The sequence below is a fragment of the Eleginops maclovinus genome, chromosome 3 (genome assembly GCF_036324505.1).
Source record: "Eleginops maclovinus isolate JMC-PN-2008 ecotype Puerto Natales chromosome 3, JC_Emac_rtc_rv5, whole genome shotgun sequence".
Taxonomy (NCBI): Eukaryota; Metazoa; Chordata; class Actinopteri; order Perciformes; family Eleginopidae; genus Eleginops; species Eleginops maclovinus.
The window spans coordinates 7686198-7708289 of NC_086351.1; the positions used below are offsets into that span (position 1 = coordinate 7686198).

The following is a 22092-nucleotide window of genomic DNA, read 5'->3' on the forward strand; positions in this document are numbered from 1 at the left end:
GCAAACTTTCTGAGCTCTTCTTGTGCCATCAGTGTGAAGCAATAATAATCAAATCTGCGTCACATCACAAATGTATTCAACATGATGAAACAGAAATGCTTAGCAATGCAAGCTAGATCTCTGCAGCACAAAGGGGCAGTAATTGATATGTTTCCCAGATGATTGAACAAGACTGCAATAATGAATTCATGTTTATTAGAATTTGAAGACAAGGACTCTTGGCCTTACCACTTGTAAGTGTGCAATTTTAATGGATCACTCTTAAGCTACAAGGGGAAAAACACACAAATCCCTGAAGGCAATATTATACGATTTTGATGGGGGCCCATAATTTTATCTTTTAAAAATCTTTGTTTGAACACAATTCCTCAGAACCCAACAAGACGTCCCCAACCCATACATATTCAGCTTGCAATAAAACGGGGAAAAAAGCATAAAATTATCTAGGTTTTTTTTCTGTTCAACAGCTTTTCAATTCAGCTGTACATTTTACATAATCTACAGCTATGCATTTCTAACAGTTGGATCTCTACTAATACAACTGTCCTACATTCATCGGTTGAAACAGGACATGACAACCAAAAGGGGGTTTGAAATAGATACAAAAAACAAGTTGAAATTATATTTGAATGCTCCTTTAAAAAAGGAGAAGATGAGGCAAATTTTAAAAAACAAAGCACTTCTTTTTATGATCTATTAACTATGCATTCAGGTCTTTAGCCTCCAGACTTGGATGAATCCCAAATCCAGTCGCTCATCAAGTGGGAAGACAGGAGCAGGCATGAAAGACTGTGATGCAACTACATACACGAGACGAGTACTGAACAATGTGTTAGCAGGCAGCTCCCTCCTGACTTGTTTCACTCTTCTTTTTCTCTCTGCCCTCGCAGCATTCCAAAAGGGCAGCAAAAAACAAGGCGCGCCCATTGTGCAATGTAAAGGCTTTATTTCTCCATTATGAGCCACTGACTGGCTGCTCTCCTGGGACAAAATGTGCAACGACAAGGAAGGATTTCAGCATGAGAATATTTTGGGGCAGGAGGAAACAATAGGATAGCAATAGGCTACTATAAACAGTCCACCCATTCCAGTTTAAAACCTGAGGAACAGCTTCACTTTCCTCCCTCATTTCCTTTTCTCGCGGCCTTTCTTGAACCGATATACAGGATATCTCAGATCTTGATAAGTTTTCAGATAACGCAGCTAAAGACAGATTACTCATTTGTACCATTAACAGTTCACAGAAGCATTCATCTATCATTTGACAATCGACCACAGTTGGTTACATAGAAACACACTGACTGTCCTTCAGTGTGCTTTGTATGTCAGCAGCAGCTAGGATCGTAAGGCAGTCTCTCACTTTGTTATCTCTGCTGTTCAAAAGACCTTCGTATTAATCATTGATTAAAAGAGACAGTTTACATATCAATGTCAAGTGCACAAGAGTCTGTTGGTTGGATTTCAAAATCAAGTTTGCTTTTAAAAGTAAAGTTAAATATTAGCTTCATATTCTGTGCATTTTCACACATACACCATGCACTATATGATTAAAAAGACGTTGCTTTATGTCTTTGTTTTGCCTATAATGCAAATTATTCTCAACATCATCACTCATAATTTAGTCTTATGTAAATTATTTTGTATAGTTCCTCATATTGTTCATGATGATGAGGACAAAATATTGCTGTGAACCAACTGTGTTATCTTAATGAGGGACCTTCTTTCTTGGGTGCGTCTATAAACAGATGTAAATCATCCAAAACGTGTCTGTTTAGTTCAATCAGCAAAACGAGGAAGTGACTGTCCCTGGAGGAAATTGAGGAAACTGTATGGAACAATCCTCACCTACTTTGGCTTTAGAGTGTGTGATGTTGCAGTGGATCAACATCTTTTGTTTTATCAAATATGTTTTTCCAAATATCTATTAGTGATTCGGTCAAAATAAACATACAGAAGTGTTTCTTATTTTAAATATTACAACAATGATATAGTTTTTCTTCACTTAAACATTTGTATTACATGTTACTGTACTGCTACCTTACTGCATTTGTGAGATGAAATACTGTACTTTTTCTACTGCTGTATTTATTCGATAGCTAGATTTACTTTCAGAGGAAGATTTAAAAAACTATTTTTTCAAGCTTATAAATTATTCAACCACCAAACTGTATAAAATAAGATCTATATATTAAATATGGTTGTACTTCATAATTTGTTCTCCTTGTGTGCATTAGTCAAGTCAAAGGTTCTTCAAAAGTTAAATTTGAAGTAGATTCTACTAATAATGTGATTGATTTGTTTAATATTACTTTTGAATTATGCAAGTTTAGGGTTGTGCAAATCTAATCTTCATAAACTGCTAGATAGCTTATTCTGCAGCAAAATTGATCTTACAGGAATATAGACAATGATTCATTGTTGTCGGGTAAACTACCAAACAGCATAAAGTAGTTTAATTAAACAACACTAGACACCTGCGGCCGTTAAATGTAACATACACAATTATTCAGAATACCAATCCAAAAACATAATATGTAACAGTTAAAACACTGACAAGGAACATTATAGCTACTGCACAATGAGTCCAACAACTTTTTAAATGTTATGTACATTTTGCTGAAAATAATTACTTACTTTATATGGAGGTGTTCTGCTATAAGGGTCATGCAAAGTTCAACAGAGGGTTACATATAGGATTTTAACTCACGCAAAGTATTATCAGTGTTTTATAAGCAGTGGTGTAAAGTAAGTAAGGACATTTACTACATTACACTTTAATTAAGTATTTCAATTGCTTTTCCAACCCCTACAATTCAGAGGTGAACTGTGTAATCCATGTATTGTCTGTATGCAGTATTAATGCATCAATAATTAAAATCAAAACATATCATTTCAAATTTTCTGAAATGGGCAAATAAGCATAATGAGTCATTTTACTTTTGGTACTTCAAAGTATAGTTTGATGCTAATACTTTTGTATTTTTACTTGAGTAACATTTGCAATGCAGGGTTTTTACTTGTAACAGTGTATTCTTACACTCTGTACTTTTACTGACGCACAAGATATGAGTACTCCTCCCACCTCTGTGTAATTTTACTTAAATGCATATGAATACTTCTTCCACCTTGTGGTTGTCTGTCCCTGTGGTGTTCTGCTCATGAATAATGCTGCAGCGCTTTCTCTCAGGCTCTGCCTCTCTTTCGCCCCCTGTCGGCCATGCTGCTGTCTGATTGACATATGCACTCATTCACACACACAGAGGATACTAAGCGCCCTCCACTGGCTGACACACTGAATGGAAACCTTTGCCTCCAAATCGGTCATTGAGTTCACGAGTTAGTTCATCACCCTGTCTGCCCGACTCCTTTCCAAACCAATGCCCCCAAACACAACATATAAACTACTTCTGGAGATATTTACACTGCGACATATATTAACTCAAGACTCTTACCGTCTCTTTTTGGAAACGCTTTTCTGCGGTTGTTTAAAACACGTCCCGTCTTTTCCGACGTTTATATTGACCTTTCAAAATGTCGACAGCCGAGTTAATCATGATATCATCCTCTGGGCTGGTTTTTCTTTGAACAAATCGGTCAGGCTGAACTCCTGTGAGCCGAGCAGGCAGCCAGCAGTCAGCAACCACCTGCAAATCAACACACCTGATTAGACTGCCAATCTTCAGCTAATTACAATGCAGCCTGCCGGCGCCACCTGGCGGCCATTACTCACGCTCAACTGGACAGGTTTATCAGAGCACGAAAAATTGAATAAATAAATAAAAAATATGAAAGAAAATGAAAATAAACTCACAAAAACATATAGCTATATGAATGTTTTTTTCTTTAACTTTGGTATTACCTTTTTATGCATTGTCATACTTTACTACACTACATTCCCAATGTAAATACTGTCATTTTTACTCCACTACATTTCTGTAACAGCTTTTGTTACTCGTTAACTATAGGATGAGCAACACAGCAATGTATTAATTAATTCAAAAGTAATGAACACATTAATGCATCGCTAATTAAAATCTAGTAGTATAGGCGAATATATATTTATTTAACTCTGAAATGGGCCCTTCTGCATAATGAGTACATTTCTTTTGGAGTATGTACATGGACCTTGGAGTATCTGAATTATACAGAAAACTCATGAAATTTTACATCACAATTCAGATACCTGTTATCAATCCACATGGTCACTACTTTGGCAATGATTGATATAGTGACCTGAGCTGGGTTTCCCTTAAATTGATTATCTAATTAAACTGGCCTTCCAGGAAAGCACCATACAACTATTCCTCAAGGCAGCTATACCAGCATGGCTGCCACTATCGAGCTGTACAGATGGCCAAGTTGAATAGGGCAGTCAGTTTAATTCCCTATGATCCTAAACTCATTGTAAACACAAACAAATAAAAAAAAACTGAAGTATGCTCCTGGAGATCATTCACAGAGCTCTTTTCTGATGTGCTTATCATTATGTAAGAGCTGAACATGAATTTTACATGGCCCTTGTTACTGAGCTGTAAATGGCTTGTTTACATTCATAATGTTCATAAATGATGGAGCAGGACTGTACGTCACTTGGAGGTATGAAGATCTCCGAGAAAACAAGCCAAGAGAATGTGCTGCGATGGTCTTGACTTTGGTACTAAAACTGCACCTCAGGACACTATCAGTTTGCCATCTGTAACCTGAAATTATTGCATGATCCACCTTACAATACAAATAATGTGTTGATGCTTTGGTACAAATCGGCATCGTCTTAAAAATGTATGAAGTAATACATGTGGGATATATGATCTAGATAAAGCTTTTCTACTTGGTATGTTATCTGATATAAACACAACTGAATTTAAAAGTGAATTAAAGCGGCTTCGTATGCAATCAGGTGTGGGGGGCATTTATTTCCAGCAAGCCATCTGAATTCAGTGACAGCATTTACATAATTCAAATGTGACCAAGACAGTAATTTAAAAGTGTGATACTGACCAAGTAGAATACAAAAATGCAATATTTCATTGTGTAAAGTAAAATCAATGTCCAAATCAACGGGCACATTGTCTGCAAATAACACAAATGAATGTAAAGATTCAAGCCACAACATAGCACGACTCTTGAGTTCAAAGCTGTCAGTGACGTGTGTGAGATCACCACCATACTGGAAGCAGGAGGTGAGGTGAGCCTTACTCATCACTAGGCGTGTCACTGGCTGTACAGCATCAATGTGATTACAGAGATGGAGAGGGGAGGAGGAGGGGGAGAGACAGTGAGAGAGATGACCTAATACCCTGTAAAAAGCAATGAAGTCATACTACCTGACTCATATTCCCAACTGACACCAGCCTTTCCAATCACAACACCCCAGTGTGTGTGTGTGTGTGTGTGTGTGTGTGGTGGGTGTGTGTGTGTGTGTGTGTGTGTGTGTGTGTGTGTGTGTGTGTGTGTGTGTGTGTGTGTGTGTGTGTGTGTGTGAGAGAGAGACAGAGAGTGTGTGTTTGTTGTTAGAGGGTGAGGTAAATGTTTGTGTGTATGTGTGTGTGTGTGTGTGTGTGTGTGTGTGTGTGTGTGTGTGTGTGTGTGTGTGTGTGTGTGTGTGTGTGTGTGTGTGTGTGTGTGTGTGTGTGTGTGTGTGTGTGTGTGTGTGTGTGCTTCATATGCATGTCAGTATTTCACTGCAGGTGACGAATGCTACAGAAATGCTTGTTAAACCAAAGAAACAATAAATAACAATCACAAAATTGTATCAACAGTGATTTTCATAATTTTAATTTAACGTTATGTAAATTTGGTACTAGCTTCTCTTGTCTGAAGCTATACCATTTGTTTCTTTATCATATCATTAAAAATATAAAATCCCAGGGACCATTTATCGGGAAAAAACAAGCAATTTCCATATAACGTTGGGCTCTGGAAATGAGCATTTTTCACAATTTCAAAGGATCAAATGTTGAACTGTCTTATGAAAAAGACTAATGGATTAATCAACAATGAAAACATATTTGTAGCCCTAACATACGGCCAAAGATGGAGATAAGGCAGCCCATTGAGCTGTCTCACTCACACAGACAAACAGGAGTAAGTGTACTCATGGGTCACACTGCTCACTGAGCAAATCGTAAAGCATTGTAAAAATGAAAAAGTATACCCTATCGGAGTTTAACTTCTGTAAGATTAACATACACTTTGAACATCACTATTTTGATTTTGAAAGTAGAGCTTAGCGTAGAGATTCTTGCTGACGTACCGCAAAGATGGAACAGGGTTGGTGATGAAAAGGCCTCTTCATCAGGGTTCCTGCATGAGGGTCAACCTGCAGGAAGAGAAACCTGAGAAAGAAACGCTCTACGTGTGAGGGGTTATTTTCATTTCAGTTGTACTTCCTCTCTAAATCTGATTTTTCATCTCTTTTATTTAACCTTTGTTTGTTTGTTTTGTATTTTGTTTTATTGTATCATGATTATGTGCAGTCTGTCTGTAAGAACGTCTGTTACTGCTGCCCTAGCTTACAACCAATAAAAGCAAACATAAATAAGCAACCAAATAAAAGAAGAACAACAGTAGAGGAGGGAAAACCCCACACACAAAGTGGCCTCTGGATTTAGTGTTATCTGGTCAGCTGATCAACTTCAGGGCTCTCGTCAGCTTTTAAGCACAAGATGTGGTATCATTTGCATGTGGTCTTACATCATCCCTGCGAGCCTACTCACTATGGCATCAGCACGTGGTGCTTAGCCAACATGTCCCTTTGTGCTCGCAGAAGCCTCATTCAAGAGACAGCGGGGCACCACAAAAGTATTGAAAAGGACATCTGGCCATGGAAGTCAAAGGGATGTCCTTTAGGGATTCTTAAACGTGTCTTTACAGCCTATTAAGCCTGTCCTCGTGAGAGACAGATACTGTCCATATAGGTGAAAGGGATATTTGCACGGGCTCCTGGACAAAGAGGATGGTGTGTGTCTCTGCGGCACAGTAAACCACAGCGTGTCCCCAAAGATGCCAGTTAGCCTTTCAACAGGGGGAAAAGAGAAACAGCACTGGTGTGACGACCAGATGGTCAAGATCATTGAGGGTTTTTTTATGTGCAAGTAACATGACCTCAGCACTCTGGGTTTCACATGTATCCTGCAGCTTACACACACACACACACAAATGCACTGAGAAACACAAGTGTACAAATGACAATTGTAGCCCACAGCTATAGACAGTGAATGAAAAGCAGACCTGCTGCGGTCCATTCACAGCGCGCAGACGGTTTAGTTCATGGTCACAAAGGTTATGTGGTACAACAGCATCAGGCCACACCAGACTCACACATCCAGGCAGAGGGGGGGGGGGGGGGGGGCACTATCCCAGATCCATGCTTTCTATTGATTGGGGCTCTGGACTCCCAGCAGACCCCTTTTAATGGAAATCCAGACGACCTCCTGGACACACTGCCATACTGGCTGCAGCACTGAGAGGCTGCTCGTCCCGTCCTAACCATGCTCTCACCCAATCCTCTGGCTTTTCTACTATAGGGTGGGGATTGGGGGCAAGACCGCCTGAGCCCCCCCTCTGGCTCTTCATACATCACGCAATCCTCCTGCTGCTGGTTTTTTATTATTATTTGATGCTTGTTATTGGTTGGAGTGTGGAGGTTTTAATCCTGGACTCACACCAGGACTCTCCCTGTGAGTTCTCATCTGCAGCACACCCTTAGGGAATGAACCCTTCCCTGATTGGCACCCAGAGAGTGAGTCTAGACTCTGATTATCAATGTAAATACACCTGCTCTATCTTTCTGGTGCCATCTTATTACAACACTTTTTTTTTATAATCAAACCTGGAAAATGTATCATTATATTGTTGCTCCATTCTGTGTTATTAAAAGGCAGAAGTCGTTCTCACTAAAAAATGCTAATATATTCATGCTGATTTCTCTAAAAGAGTCACATTCCATGCTCAGTCTTTCATATATTCCAAAATGGTAGACTGTGTATGTGTTTGTTTTTGTCATTATAGTTGTAACCCAGTTAAGGTGCAAGGGAAACACCACACATGAAGGGGAGTAATAAATTGACTTTAATTAGATGGGGTTAAACTGCACAAGTATCTACAGAGTGAATTTAAAACATCCCTTGGGAACACGGGGAAACACATGGGATTTAACAGATATTTTCTCAAACTGCATTTTAGATATCAACCATAGTGTTTCACGTATATAAATGTAAACCTATCTGTTTTCTAGGGGTTGAGAAATTAAAACAAACAAACGGAGAAGCAGTAAAGCATCTAATGTTTTCTGAAACATCCCCCGAGTTCGCCTTGTCATTCAGGAAGCCTTATGCAACACATACTTGCTATATATCCCACCATGCATATGCACAGATGGGGATGATAGGCTTATCTTGAGTTAGAATGACACTTTGAGAAAGCTGAAAACATGGACATCAGTTGTTGCTCAGCAGTGCGTGGCAATTAATAGACCAGGTCCAATGTTTCCTGAAAGCTTTATTTAGGGTGGTGACCCAAGTGTAATTATAATTTAAAACTCACTCAGAAAATAATGATGTCATATGAGAAATGCTCCCACTTTTCTTTTTTACTATTAACTGTAGATAAATCTAAATTTACAGAATGTTATTCAAATGAAGGGAAGTTTTGGTACTTTGCTACCTGTTTGAAACCTAATACATCTCTTAAAAGGGAAAGGGTGTGACTAAATGTAATATTTGTATTAATATATACATTTTTTCATTCAATAATAATACTATCTTCATTACTGCAGTTTAGGTCTTTGTGTTGTACTACAACCATGCCGTCAGGCGTGGTTTCTGTCGAGGACATCTTGGGGAGTCTATACGCGAGCGGCGCGGTTCTTTGTTCACGGGGCTGCTGCAAACCCTTGTTTTTTTTTTTAACGGGAAATGTGCGAGGGCTTTTCTGATATTCCCCCGCTGCATAGGGTCTGCAACGCCTGTCTGACAACTCCCTTTCTCCTCTCCTCCGCGTATACAGTCGCCCCCCCCCCCCCCCCAGACACCCTATTTCACTCCTATACATAACATCCTCATGCGCAACGGCGCTGAAGACAACAACGCGGTGACCTGCCGCAAAGCACAGCTTCATAGAGGTGGGCGGACCCCCCCAAAATGTACCAAACTCCTTTACTCCCAAAAAAATCATGTCAGATGGTCCACGCTCCCCCTTTAAAAATAAGGAGATGCACGTTTTTATCCCTTACTGATAAAGTTGTCTTTTTTTCAGCAGCAGCAGCAGCAGAGGACCATGTGCGCACCGAACATGCACCTTTTCATACGCAACTGTTTACATCCTAAATGTCTATTCTTACATAAGTCACCTACATGTGGTTTTCAGGCTACACTGCCGCTAGGGCTATGAACGAGTCTGCAATGGCGCGGGCTGTAAACGGTGAAGTGTTTTCTTCTTTTCTATAGGAGACGTGAGGGCTGCTCGGTTTGGGATGCCATGAGCTGGGGAACTTGAGACGGAATGGTACAACGGGAGGGCGGCTCGTTTTGTCTCGGCGAGGAGGGGAGCTGTGTAAACCAGACTGGGTGGAGCAACACTTCGCCCGCCCCATCTATCGTGCAGACGGCCTTGTGTCCCGTTTGCCTGGAGCTCGGAGAGAGACTACTGTACTGAAAGTCTGGCGGATAGAGAGAGAGGGGGCTGGTCTATGGGAGGGACTAGCGCAAAGGGGGGAATTGGAAGGAGGAGGGGGCGAGGAGGAGGCGGCACGGGTGCTGTTTCTCCAGTCTCTTTCCCCTGTCTTTGTCTCACACACTCTTTTGTTAGCCATGCCTAGCCTGCTGGTTCTAGCAGGGATCATGGAGAAAAATGGGGGCTATGCCGGGGATCTGGCTGGCTCCGGCTTCGGAGGCGAAGGTCTCCTGGTGCCGCCCGACGAGGAGGAAGACGACTCCCGTGCCCTCAGGGTCGCGCTGGGCCAGTTGTCTCTGCTGGGGCTCGGGGAAGGCGAGGACGGCAGCGGAGCCCCAACAACAGGAGTACAGGACCGGAGTAACAATAACAACAACCACCACAACCACACCAACAACGTCGGAGGTGGCGGGGACACGGCGATCCTGCAAGGGAAGAGCAAGTTGTGCGCCCTGTACGAGAGCTCCTCAAGTGAGACGAAAGGACGAGGCTGCAACATAACAGAATGCGTCCCAGTGCCCAGCTCTGAACATGTGGCCGAAATAGTGGGGAGACAAGGTAAACCGCTGGCTTGCAAATTATTTCCCTCCAAACTTGTGCTTTTATCCCTCTAACAGTGCTGCATTATCCCCGCCGTGGTTTCCTGTGTGCTTTGTTTTTTGTTCACTAACTGTTACCTGGTGTTATTTGACAAAGAAAAGGGAGTGGTGTGTGTGTGTGTGCTCGCGTGTTTTTTTGTACTCCCCCGAGACATCAGCCTCCCACTTTTTCCTGCTAGCAAGTTCTCGTGTACTCATCATTACACTCATTAGAACAAGTCGGTCGCTGCTATGTGTTTATTTATTGCTTTTGAGTGATTTTTGCACAGAGGTAGGAGAGAGCCCCGTCCCCTCCTGGGCGAATTATTCTACATCCACGCCATCAATGTCAGCGCACAGACACACACTGGAGCACGGAGAGCACTTCCTTTGTCGTCTGAGACGCGCCAGACTGTTCAAAAGGGCAACGTGCTGCTGGCGAGGAGAGGAATGTCTTTTACTTTGAGTTAATGGCTCGGAAAATAACCAAATATTACACATTTAGTCTGATTGGTGGAATATGTGTGGCCTCTATCAGAAATGTATTCAGCTCGTTGTTTATGTTGCGCACTGCCCCAGTGACACAATTGGACAATAGAGCAAGCGTGCTCCACTTGTTTTTTGTTGTTGTTATTCTCAATTGAGGGGAGTTGTAAGGTTCAATCACGTTATAGGTTTTTGGTCGTTTTTCTTACAAGTGGAGGTTTTTTATTGAACAAAGACCTGAAGTTGAATGACAGCAGCTGTCAAACAAAGGTGTGAAAGTCGAGGGTTGAGGGGAGGGGCGCATTAAGACTGTGTTGCTGCTCGGCACACGGGATGGCCTTAAAGGGTGACTCAGCGATAAGTTGCTCTAGGAATTGTGAGTCTTTGGAAAAAACCCCAAAACAGATGTTTGAACAGATTTTCACTGAGCCCAAGTTCCATATTTTTGCACAAGGGTGCTGCTAAAAAGCTTGAACCTAAGTTGGAATTGGAGTTAGGTGGTGATGTTTGTGTGGCTGCACCCATTGTTGCGATGAACCCATGGGTGAGAGGGGCAGAAAACAACAACGATTGGGACGGAAGGGCAGTATAGCATCTAAAAGCTGAATGGGAGTCACGCCTTGGAGCTCAACACAAGGGGCTCCTCATGAGCCCCACTTCACTGCACACTCTCAATACCACATGGTTGTCTGTCAGGAAAGGGAGAAATAGGGGGTTGGACTGAGAGAAGTACAAAGGGTGGGTAAGGTACCTTTAGCAAATCCTGATTTATCTTGCAACGAAAACAAACAGGTCTCGAATAATGTCACAGAGGGCTCAGATGAGTCCAGATTGCTTATTTTTACTCCCCTTTCTTGCTTCTTCGGTTGTAATGTGGATTTAGTTTGTGCTGTTAAGTGCCCCTTGTCCCTCATTGCGGCTCTTGTTTTTACTCTGAAGTGTAAGATTGTAATTTTAATGGGGTAACTGAAGACAGCCGAAGGGTGGGTCCAGTGAGGACAAGTGCAGCGAGAAGACTCCTTTGACTTGACCGGGAAGAAGTGCTGATTTTGGAGGATTTGAGATGAGCTGCTTTTGATTCAGGCCCTTCGTTAGTTGGTGCTGCGTACACACCCCCTTGTCTTCGGCTCCATACATCACAGCATGACTAGTAAATCTGGCAAATGTAGCATCTTGCCATGAAGAAAGGGTTTGCTATGATTGTTTTCTCCTGTCAAAGTCAAAGGCAGTGATTCCCCAGGATGCATTTTTCTGGTGCTCCTCAAATCAAGGGCTTCATTTTGAATCACATTCACAGTTCAACAGTTGCAAAATAAATGTTGACTCTAGTGACCTAAATTTCTAGTATTGTTGAGTTAATCGTTGCCTTTTTTGGTTGTCCATAATTATTAAATTGAGACATTAATTTGGACTAATTAAAAGGTGCAATGTCGTTTGAGGAAAAGGAATTTAGCAGTCCCTCTTTGATCCCTGGCAGGATAAGGTCTATTAGCCTAATACCAGGCAATGGACACAAAGGGCATTTTCGGATTTTGGGTATGAGCAATACTAAACCTTCAGAGCATCACCATCCCTCTGTCCGTACCTCTGCTCCCTGAGAAGTGAGTGTTCCTAGAAAAAGTGGAGCTATTAGGTAGCATTAGAGCGACATTCATCTTCAACTTAAGGTCTCTTTGAACCTTTTGTTACCTGCTGCTGTGATTTTCAGATAGGAAATGCAATGATGTGCTGTGAAATATGAAGCACCTGGAGTCTGGTAAGATGAGCTCAGATTTGTTCACTGAATAGATGTCTAATGGATCTTGTTTGTCCAAAGAGATGCATCGGTCTCTTTAAGACTCGGCAGAGACAAGAAGTGGTCAATAAATGTGGAAGTATTAATGAGGGAGCTGGCTAAATTTCTGAATGAAAACTGAACCGGAGTGATGCTGGATGCAGCCTTCATGGATTGTAATACAAACAGAGACTCACCATGTTTCCTTAAATAAATACAGATTTACTGCATCCTCTTTTGTCCCATTACAGTGTCAGTTAATTCGCATGAAATACCATTAACCTGCTTTCTCTCACATAGAGACTCTCCCTTAAAAGCACTAAATAGACATTGAGCCATAAATGGCCCTAAAACAAAGCATATGTGGGATGACTGTATTGTCAAAAGGTTCAAGGAGAGGTCAGGAAGTGATTGCATGTGTATCAAAACAACTATGTCGATTCTGGGAAATACTTCTGCACCACCCAAATATCTCTTCGAAAGATGTGTGTCTTTATTCAGAGCTAATAAATAAGTGCATTAATGCTTAAGTGCTGGAAACCTCATAAATCATGGTAATTACTCGGTGTATCCTTTGCCAGAAAAAAGCTGCAACATATTAAGGTAAACTGGTCATAATTGGTGAATAAATCAACATTTAAAAAATATCTGTTAGCCAAGGTTGATAGCAAAGTGTTAACTTGATTTGTTAGACAAGCTATCTAACTGATGTATCATATTTACCTATTTTAAAATGTATGTTGTTGACTCTGCAGGTTGCAAGATCAAAGCCCTGCGGGCCAAGACCAACACCTACATCAAAACCCCCGTTAGAGGAGAGGAGCCGGTGTTCTTAATCACTGGCCGGAAGGAGGATGTTGCCCTGGCCCGCCGTGAAATCATCTCTGCTGCAGAGCACTTCTCCATGCTCCGGGCTTCCCGCAACAAGCTTGGAGTGTCCTTTAGCGGCTCCCCGCCCACACCTTTGCCAGGTCAGACCACCATTCAGGTGAGAGTGCCATACCGCGTCGTGGGGCTGGTAGTGGGGCCTAAAGGCTCCACCATCAAGCGCATCCAGCAGCAAACCTGCACTTACATCGTCACTCCCAGTCGGGACCGCGACCCTGTCTTTGAAATCACAGGGTCGCCAAGCAACGCCGAGCGGGCCCGCGAGGAGATTGAAGCACACATTGCCTTCCGAACAGGAGGCCTGCATGACCACAATAATGAGAATGACTGTCTGGGGCCGAATGGTGGGAGCAGCCCGTCAGGCAGCAGCAGCGGTCTGGAGAGCCGGCTACAGCAGGTGTGGGGGCTGCAGGGGGGCCAGCGCAAGCCTCTCGCCAGCAGCTACCGCCAGAACTTCTCGGAGGCCATGGTTGGAGGGGTAGGAGGAGGAGGTGACGGAGTGGGAATCTACAATAAGAGCAACTTCTCCAGCTCCGGAGAAAAGCCCTGCTCTTATTTTGGTTCAGAGAGTACCCAGAGCTGGGGCGACCCTGACTACCCCAAACAGGTGGCCTTCTACGCCCAGCAGCGCTCCAAGAGCTTCGGAGGCCTCCCGCTCCCCCTGACCAGACTCTCCCCTGGCTTATCCGAGTCTTGCGGAGGTGGAAACAACAACAACTCAGTCACCAGCATTGTGCCCGTGTCCGGCTCACCTCATGCCCAGGCCCGCCGGGCCCACAGTGAGCCCACCTCAGCTGGCGAGGGTTTCCCAGGCCGTCTGCCAGTGCCGGACTCGCCACCGGCCATTGTGCGGGACTGCATGACCTGCTTTGAAAGCAAAGTGACGGCTGCCTTGGTGCCCTGTGGCCATAACCTCTTCTGCATGGAGTGTGCCATCCGAATCTGTGAGCTCAACCACCCGGAGTGCCCAGTGTGCCACACCCAGGTCACACAGGCCATCCGAATATTCTCTTAAGGAACCACATCAGTTTTTATCATTGGTTTTGTCAGTGTTTGTTCAATAATTATTTACTGTTATTATGATTATTATTATGATACACATTTTTGTTTTTCAGAAAATTTACAAACAATCAAGCAGATATTTTAGAAGGCACTGCTTGCTTTACTAAAAAGTATAAGAAATATTTTTAAGTTTTTCTTTTATATATATATATGCATATATATTTTATAAAAGTTTTGTTTATAAGAGAAGTATAGTACCTTGCATTTTCAGTTTTTTGACTGCTGCTGTTTTTCATTCATGAATCTCAGTGTAGGCAGAGGTAGACAGTAATGTGAACATTTTATTATTCAAATTTTTTATTTTACCATGAAGTGGGTTTATATGGAAGGAAGAAGATGATTGTTGAGGTACCCAATCTGCACCTGACTGACCCAGAAAGTCAATGTTGTTATTAGAAGGAGAAAAAAACTGAATTTTCATTGCACCTTACAATCATCTTGGTCTAAAATAGGATTTCAATCATACCTTGAAATTCCAGGAGCTGATGTGAAGGTAGATTCAGCCTTTTACTTTTTACTGTGATTGTGGTTTGATATAATTGGTCCAAAATGATATTAATTTAACAAAATGAAAACGTTAATAGATTGGTCCAAGTCAAAGCCATGTAATCTCTACAAGAAAACAAAAGACGGCCCTCTTATTTCATACTTGTACCTTAAAGTCTTAGAAACCAGATTGATGTGAAATGGACATAGGACATTACGTCATTTATTTATGGTAATAAGCAACATTTTACTAGCACCATCATTCACAGAGATAGATGAAAGTTGTATGAAGTATCAGCAACATTTTCTTTTCAGTAGCCATTGATTACACTTTGGTCACTGCAGGTTGTTGTAAAGATTCAGTAATGCTTGCTCCTCGTGGCACTTGAAAAGCATGTGGTTCCTCAGTTGGCTTTAAGCACTGATTTAATTTGTGAGGCCGAAAGCCTTGGAATTTATCCAGTTGGCTAGTACTCCATATCTATCTCCCCAATGGACGTGTTTCAAAGCCACCTTAACCGCGCTTTATTGTCTCGTGTGGTCATTTGGCCACAGTCGCTGAGCAATATAGGACACAGCAAGAGCCCCAGTCAACAAGCATTTCTCTGAGGTGTGCACCGTAAATAAAGAGGAAAATTAGTGTGTGGACAGAAGCCGAGTCGAACTGCAAAACGCTTCCTAAATCAGCAGCAGATTAAAATAGTTGACACTGTAAAATACAGAGTCCCAAATCAGTAATCCTCACTCCACGTCCGCAATAATAACAGCATTGTGTGCGAGCTCTGAGGGTCCAGCTGTCTCCCCCCCCTGTAATTAGCAAAGCTGTACAGGAGCAGGTGTTTCACGGCACACTGTAGCTGTGACCCCGAGTTGGAGGTCTCGCCTAGCCCCCTTTCTTTCTCTCCTTTCTTTGGGAGTGGCTTTTATGTCTCCCCGTGCTTACAGTTTGATCGTTTGCTTTCGAAGGCCTTTCTGAGCGGGGCGTATTGTCTGCGTTCGGTAGCAGCGTGGGCTGCAGAGTGCTCGGACACGGCCTGGATCTACTCATTCATAATTAGGCAAATGGATTGGTCCAGGTGCGGACCGTGTGGGGACTCTGGAGCTGTATGAGTGGTAAGACAGGGTCCCGCAGTGAGCCCTTTACCGCCCCGCCCCACTGTTACAAGCACAGAGGGGGCAGGATGGTCTGGATGCAGCTGGGCGATTGGGACCCCCTCCTTCCACTCCCTCTTGCCCCTTCCTCCCCTCTTTCCTCTCCTTTTCTGCTGCTCTGAGCTATCCCTACTGGGGAGTAGGGGGCCTCTTTTGTCCCTAAACACACACACACAAAATTTGAAAGACACTAGCTGAATTTGGCAGCGCCTGTGAAATGAATGGAGGCTTAGGGTAGAAATAAATTATCTACAATTATCAGGGGATACCCCAGTTACCTGTTTTCAGTGTTAGTTTACTCTTTCCAAATTATGAAAATGAACATATATAATGATTTCCCCAATGGGTGCAGCATTAACGCCCCCTTCACTCTTTAAAAGCACCGCCCTGAAATTTGGATTGGGACCTGTTGTGTGACAGCGCAGTGCAGATCGTGTCAGCGTGCTACTGTATGGGACATCCTGCAGCTGCTCCTTCACTTTGGACACCCGGGCTTCAGCCTATGGCAGCACCCCCCTTCGCTCTGAGCTTTCGAGAATAAAATCAGACAATTGTAATTGACAGGAAAGCAGAGGAAACGCCCCATTTAACCAGCACTCATGCTGAATCAAATTACACACCCTCTGCGTCTGCCTTAGCCCCAGCCTGGGGATTTCAGAGGGCTAGAGAAGAGCAGAGGGGGGGTAGGGATTAAAGCTGTTGAATGATAGGGGGGGATTCATTTTGGCTGAGGAAAGAGAGAAGTATGCTCTTAAAAAATGTTAACTGTGCAGATCTTCCAATTTTATTGACCATTGAAGTCCTGCTGCGAGTTTTCAGTGTTTGTCCCTCGTGGTGATTCCAGGGAGCATCTCTTGCGTTGTACAGGAGAACAATTCAACTCGGCTTCTGTCTCAAAATTATTGACAATTACAGATTGTGTCTTCCACACAAAGGCCTCTCCTTTTTTGGGGAAAAACAAACATATAAAGCAGACCCCTCGCATTACGTGTGGCCTGCAGGGAAAGCACCGTACTTGCTGAAAGTACTCTGAAATCTATCAGATGTAGAAATAATAGTTATGATTTTTATGGATGGAGAAATTGCACAGTGGTTTGGCCTAAGCTTTCATCGTGAAATTCAAGGCAGTATGACACTGTTCTTTGAACTTTTGTATTTTTGTTATTTTGATTTCTGCCTTAATATTTTTTATTAAAAGATTGCCATTGCTTTGGCATACAAGGTAGCAACTTTGGACTTTGATAGTATCTTCCCCTAAAACAACTTTTAAAGTACTTATTTTTAGAGAAAAGAATGTGAATCAAACTGCTTGGGTGGGGATTAGAAGGATTCAGGAAATTAGGCTCTTTAACACTTTACTTAAAATATAGAGTAAAGCACCTTATCACAAAAACATTGAATAATACCAAACCGACCACTGATGGTGAAATACATTTCATAGGATTTGAAAGACATGCACATAAGGATTCCCTATCATTTTTTGTATTATGGTGGTTCTTGTTATTCTTAATACTACAGTAGTAATAGTGGTTATTTGGGAGACCTCTCATCCATTTAGTCAATGCTGATGACTTGGTTGAGTTTTGCACTGGTTTAGTGAAGAGAGGGCTTATTGGAGATTCTCCCTGTTTAGACGCTGTATAAGTTAATAAGTATTGTATTTTATGGGAAAGCACTCTGAGCATCTATGTAAATACATTGTGTGTACCAGTTATGAACATCCAGACAAAGGCCTGCTAAAAGTGAGGTTTGGATTATTTTTTCAAGCTGAGGGTGTCATTGTCATTGTTTCAGCATAAAGAATTTCAAAATGTCTCTGATTTTAGGGAGAGTAAATCTTTTATATATGCGTCCCATCATCCTTTTTGACTATAATAGTATATTAGATAGATCCATACATTTAAGAAATATTATTTAAACTGATCAACTTAGTATTTCATCCAAATATATAGATGGAAATTAACCAGACACTCCTATAAACTGTAATAATGAATATCCTTTATAAAGCCGCTGATGTATAAATCAAATCTCAAATAAAAACTGGAATAAAAAGTATGTGTAATAACCCCTGATGAATAAATCCGCTTCTATGTATATTAGGATGAAAGCAATAATAGGACTATAAAGTGGAGGAGTCTGCTTACTCAGTCCTTTAAATAATATTCTATCCAGAAATTGACCTTGATTATTAGGGAAATAACGTTTCTGTATAATATCTGCTTACAATTCGTTATGGATAAATGCCAGTGTAGAAACAGAGATCTAATTAATTACTAAAAGTTTCAGTAAAAGTAATCTTTTTTTTGTGTTTATCAGGGTCTTAAGTCTTTTTCAAATCAATTAAAACAAAGGGCAGGCGAGACAAACTTAAGGATTGCTCCTTCTGAGACGATGAAACTGAAATTTGCTGTGACTTAGAGGAAATCTCACTGTGCTGTAAAAGTGATCTTTGAAGTGTAAACAAACAACAAGACCAGAGCATAAGCACCAAGGTCTGTCCTGTTTGTTAAAAAGCAGGAGCTGGTGACTTTGCGTATGACAGACTGGTGTCTTGAAGGTTTTGGTCAAATAATGCAGCCGTGAGGAGAGGGTAAGACAACATGATATCATGATGTCCATGTGAAGAGCTTTTATTTTTTACCCTCATTATCTAATGTCACATACAGGGGCAGACGTGTTACTTATAGCAATCTTACAATTATTTCTGTTTACATAGGAGTTTCTTTTTTATGGCTCTATTTTATACTAGTTTTGCACCTTTCATTTGTATTTTCTTTTTTTTTATAAAAAGGTCAGACATAGCCAAAGAACAAAACACAAGGAGAGGACAAGTTATTAGTTGAGTTAACTTATTTTAGCTTCAAAAACTTTATCAAATCAGGGTTATTAAGAAATAATCTCATAGCTAGAACAACTCTGTTTACCCACAAGTCTTAGAGGCCAACTAAATCGATATCAGTGAAATGAAGGCATATCATGTTTCAGTGCTGTAAGATTAGTTTAATACTACAGAGGCGCCCGTAACAGACTTACTTCTCCCCAAAGATATCAGCTTAAAGCACATCCTGGCTCTTAAAGTCCAGTGAGTAGTTTTCTATTGTCATGGTTAGGTTAGTGGGAGAATAACAGTCATGGGAATGTCTTAATCTTTCTGAAAAACTTGCCTGATCTGATGAATTTCAGATAAAAAGGGACATTTAATATTTTAAAAAAGTAAACTAAAAAGGATTTGTTTTGACAATTACAAGCCATTGAAAATTCAGGCTGGATTCCTCATTTTTAAGACCCTTAGAGTAAACCGTAAGGCGACAGTGAGATCAAAACAACACCGCAGGTTTATTTAATATTGTTTGAGAGCCGTTTAACTGTATCCTTGAGTTTAACTGCATGTTAGCAAAATATAGCAAAATAGGTAAGATTTAGCAGAAAAAAGTTAAGATCACATAAATAATTCATCAGCCTGATACCTGAAGTGTATAAACAGCTTTAAGACCTTAAAGTAAACATCGGTTTAAAATCATATATTTACCATGTAGTTTAACTAATTGATACATAAAGTTTAAGTATGATTCTTAAGAATATGGTGTAAGTTTCATTTGTCTAACTCACCCAGTATGAAATACTTTTTTAATTCAGTCGAGCAACAAAGGGGTGGGTGACTCAGTGACATTTGATTTGTTAAGTTCTTGTTAGTATTATTTACGATATTGTATTAAGCTTACTATTATAGTAATGGTAGAAAATGTTGATGTTTTTCTTCTCTTGATATGAAAAGGTCTTTATGCATTTATGTAGAATCCCTTTTAAGGAGTGATAGGAAATCCTTATTTTCAATGGATGCACTTAAGCAATTGTACCAACCTGTCAAAATCACACATTGAGCAAGTAATGCATTTGAATGTAACAAAAAAAAAAAAAAAGACCACTCAACTCAATGCACTCCTTATGCTTATCGTTTTATAAATTTCCTAGTGAGCTTTAAGTTTTTGTTTGTTTTTTGGAAAGAATTTGCGACAACGTAGACTATATTTGAGTTCTTCCACATACATTTATAGAAAGTAACTCAAAATGAATAAAAAAAAAACATATTACAGTTTCTCAAATCTATTTTGCTAACATGGGTTATTATTTCGTAGAAAGCAGAGGAAAAGAAGTCAGTATCTGGATGTTATTTATGAAAAGTAAAAAAAATGAGAAACATATTTATGAGTAACCTCAAGACATTTTGTTTTTTAATTAAGAATGACGAGAAGTTAATATATTTCTAAACACAGGGAGGTCAGTTTCTAATAACGAGTAAAATGAGAAAAGAAGTTTAGAAGTTTTATTTATGAAAGTTATGGAGGCTCGCCTTTTCCACATACTTCCTGCTAAATGAAGTGACTGGAACGAGAGTTTCCCATGGCTGAAATTTTAACTTCAGACGTGCACTACTCTTAACATCAGTGCATTAACAATGGAATAATTACAGAAAATAATATAATATTTTTTAGAATTTGGAGATATTTTAGTCACAGAGCATCAATTTTGTGCCTCAATTATATATTTTTCCTGCATCAGCATTCTTTGTGCAGTGCTGCTTGCTGTTACCCCTTTTCCCCTTCGACTAACCCCATGTTACTGACTGAAACGCATAACTCATTTCCTCTGTAATCTAACCTCGCTTTTACTTATCAAATGTTTGAAACATGTTACGACTGCAATGCTTGGAATGAATGAGGCAGATGTGACCCTCTGCCAACGGGCGACACAATTTGTACACATTTTCATTCATACATTTTCTACATCTACTACTCAGTTCTGTGATCGATGGGGACAGAGCCTTTATGAGAGACTTTCCCTAATGTGTTAATTAGGTGAAATGTGACAAAGACATCCATGAGAGAACAACAGCGCACTGTGTAGTAGATCTACATATCTAGATGCACACAAACACACAGATAACATGTTCATTACCGTACTAGCTTGCATGTATGTTGTATGGTCACTTAGAAAGGAGAAATGGTGCAAGTCCTGGGTTATCTCTTAACATCAGTGCACTTGGGCTGTTTCTCCTCTGTAGATTTTCATAGTTGGAGTCTCTTTGGAAACTGGAAAGTTGACATGAGTTTGAAACCAGGCAAAGAAACTATTTCAGTCCCCACATCGAAGTTGGATTTTGTACTCTCAGTTACCTGTGAGTGATGAAAGAATGTCCGCACCTCATCTGAATTAACTTGAAGTTCCCAGTTTGTGTAGATACACCTAAAAAGACTTGACAAAAACACTACAATGGCACATTTTCTGCTGCATGTAAAGGATGGGGACTGAAGTGGCACTTGCTGGTGAAACTTGCAACTTTTTCCAAAGAGGCCGATACAGTCTGACAGTTTGTCTTTGGTAGCGTTTCCAAATTTTCCAGCACAGTAGAGGTGTTTCATACCGGTCTAATAGTGGTCGTAGTGCATTAGTTTTTGGGCCAGCATCAGCTGGCGTTAGTTTCTGGTTTCTCTGTGAACAGTGAAAGAGGGTTTGATAATGTGGCCCTCAGTGGCCGTCAACTTTGATGGGTGGAAAAAAAAAAGAAGTCTTTGAACTCTGTTACAGTATGCCATGCCTTTACACGGCATGTGATATTGCAGGTTTATTTGTTATAGCACATGTTTTTTTGTGAATTACATTTTTTGGAAACATTTTTATTATTATTATTGTATCTGCGCCATGTTAGTTCTGGTTCTTTGTTATTTTTCCAAGATTCAAGATGTATTGTAAATGTTTCTAATAAAACAAAAATGAAATGATCTCCAATGAACATCGTTTGTATTTCTTTGTTTAAAGAGGGCATTTTATTGTCTAAATTGTTCTTTTCATGATGGTTATTATTGATATTTGCCTGCTGATGGTCGGAGAAACTATAATTTTAAAGCAACATTCTATTAATTTACCATGGACATTCATTATTATATAAAAGATACATTAAGTCTGCCTTCAAGCAGATTCATTAATAAAAATGTC

The 22092-nt window shown here is 40.8% G+C and overlaps 1 protein-coding gene across 1 annotated transcript; it reads left to right on the top strand.

The window, feature by feature from the left end:
• Positions 1 to 9801: 9801 nt before the first annotated feature.
• mex3a (mex-3 RNA binding family member A) lies at positions 9802 to 21889 on the top strand. Its single transcript, XM_063879678.1, has 2 exons — positions 9802 to 10230; positions 13266 to 21889. Exons 1-2 carry the CDS (start codon positions 9810 to 9812, stop codon positions 14411 to 14413), a joined length of 1569 nt encoding a protein of 522 aa, XP_063735748.1. The 5' UTR covers positions 9802 to 9809; the 3' UTR covers positions 14414 to 21889.
• The last annotated feature ends 203 nt before the right edge of the window (positions 21890 to 22092 follow it).

Excerpts from the sequence above, each read along its gene's own strand:
- mex3a (XM_063879678.1), top strand. The coding sequence starts at position 9,810 with ATGCCTAGCCTGCTGGTTCTAGCAGGGATCATGGAGAAAAATGGGGGC. Across the intron at positions 10,231-13,265 it reads CGAAATAGTGGGGAGACAAG|GTTGCAAGATCAAAGCCCTG; the intron begins GTAAACCGCTGG and ends TTGACTCTGCAG.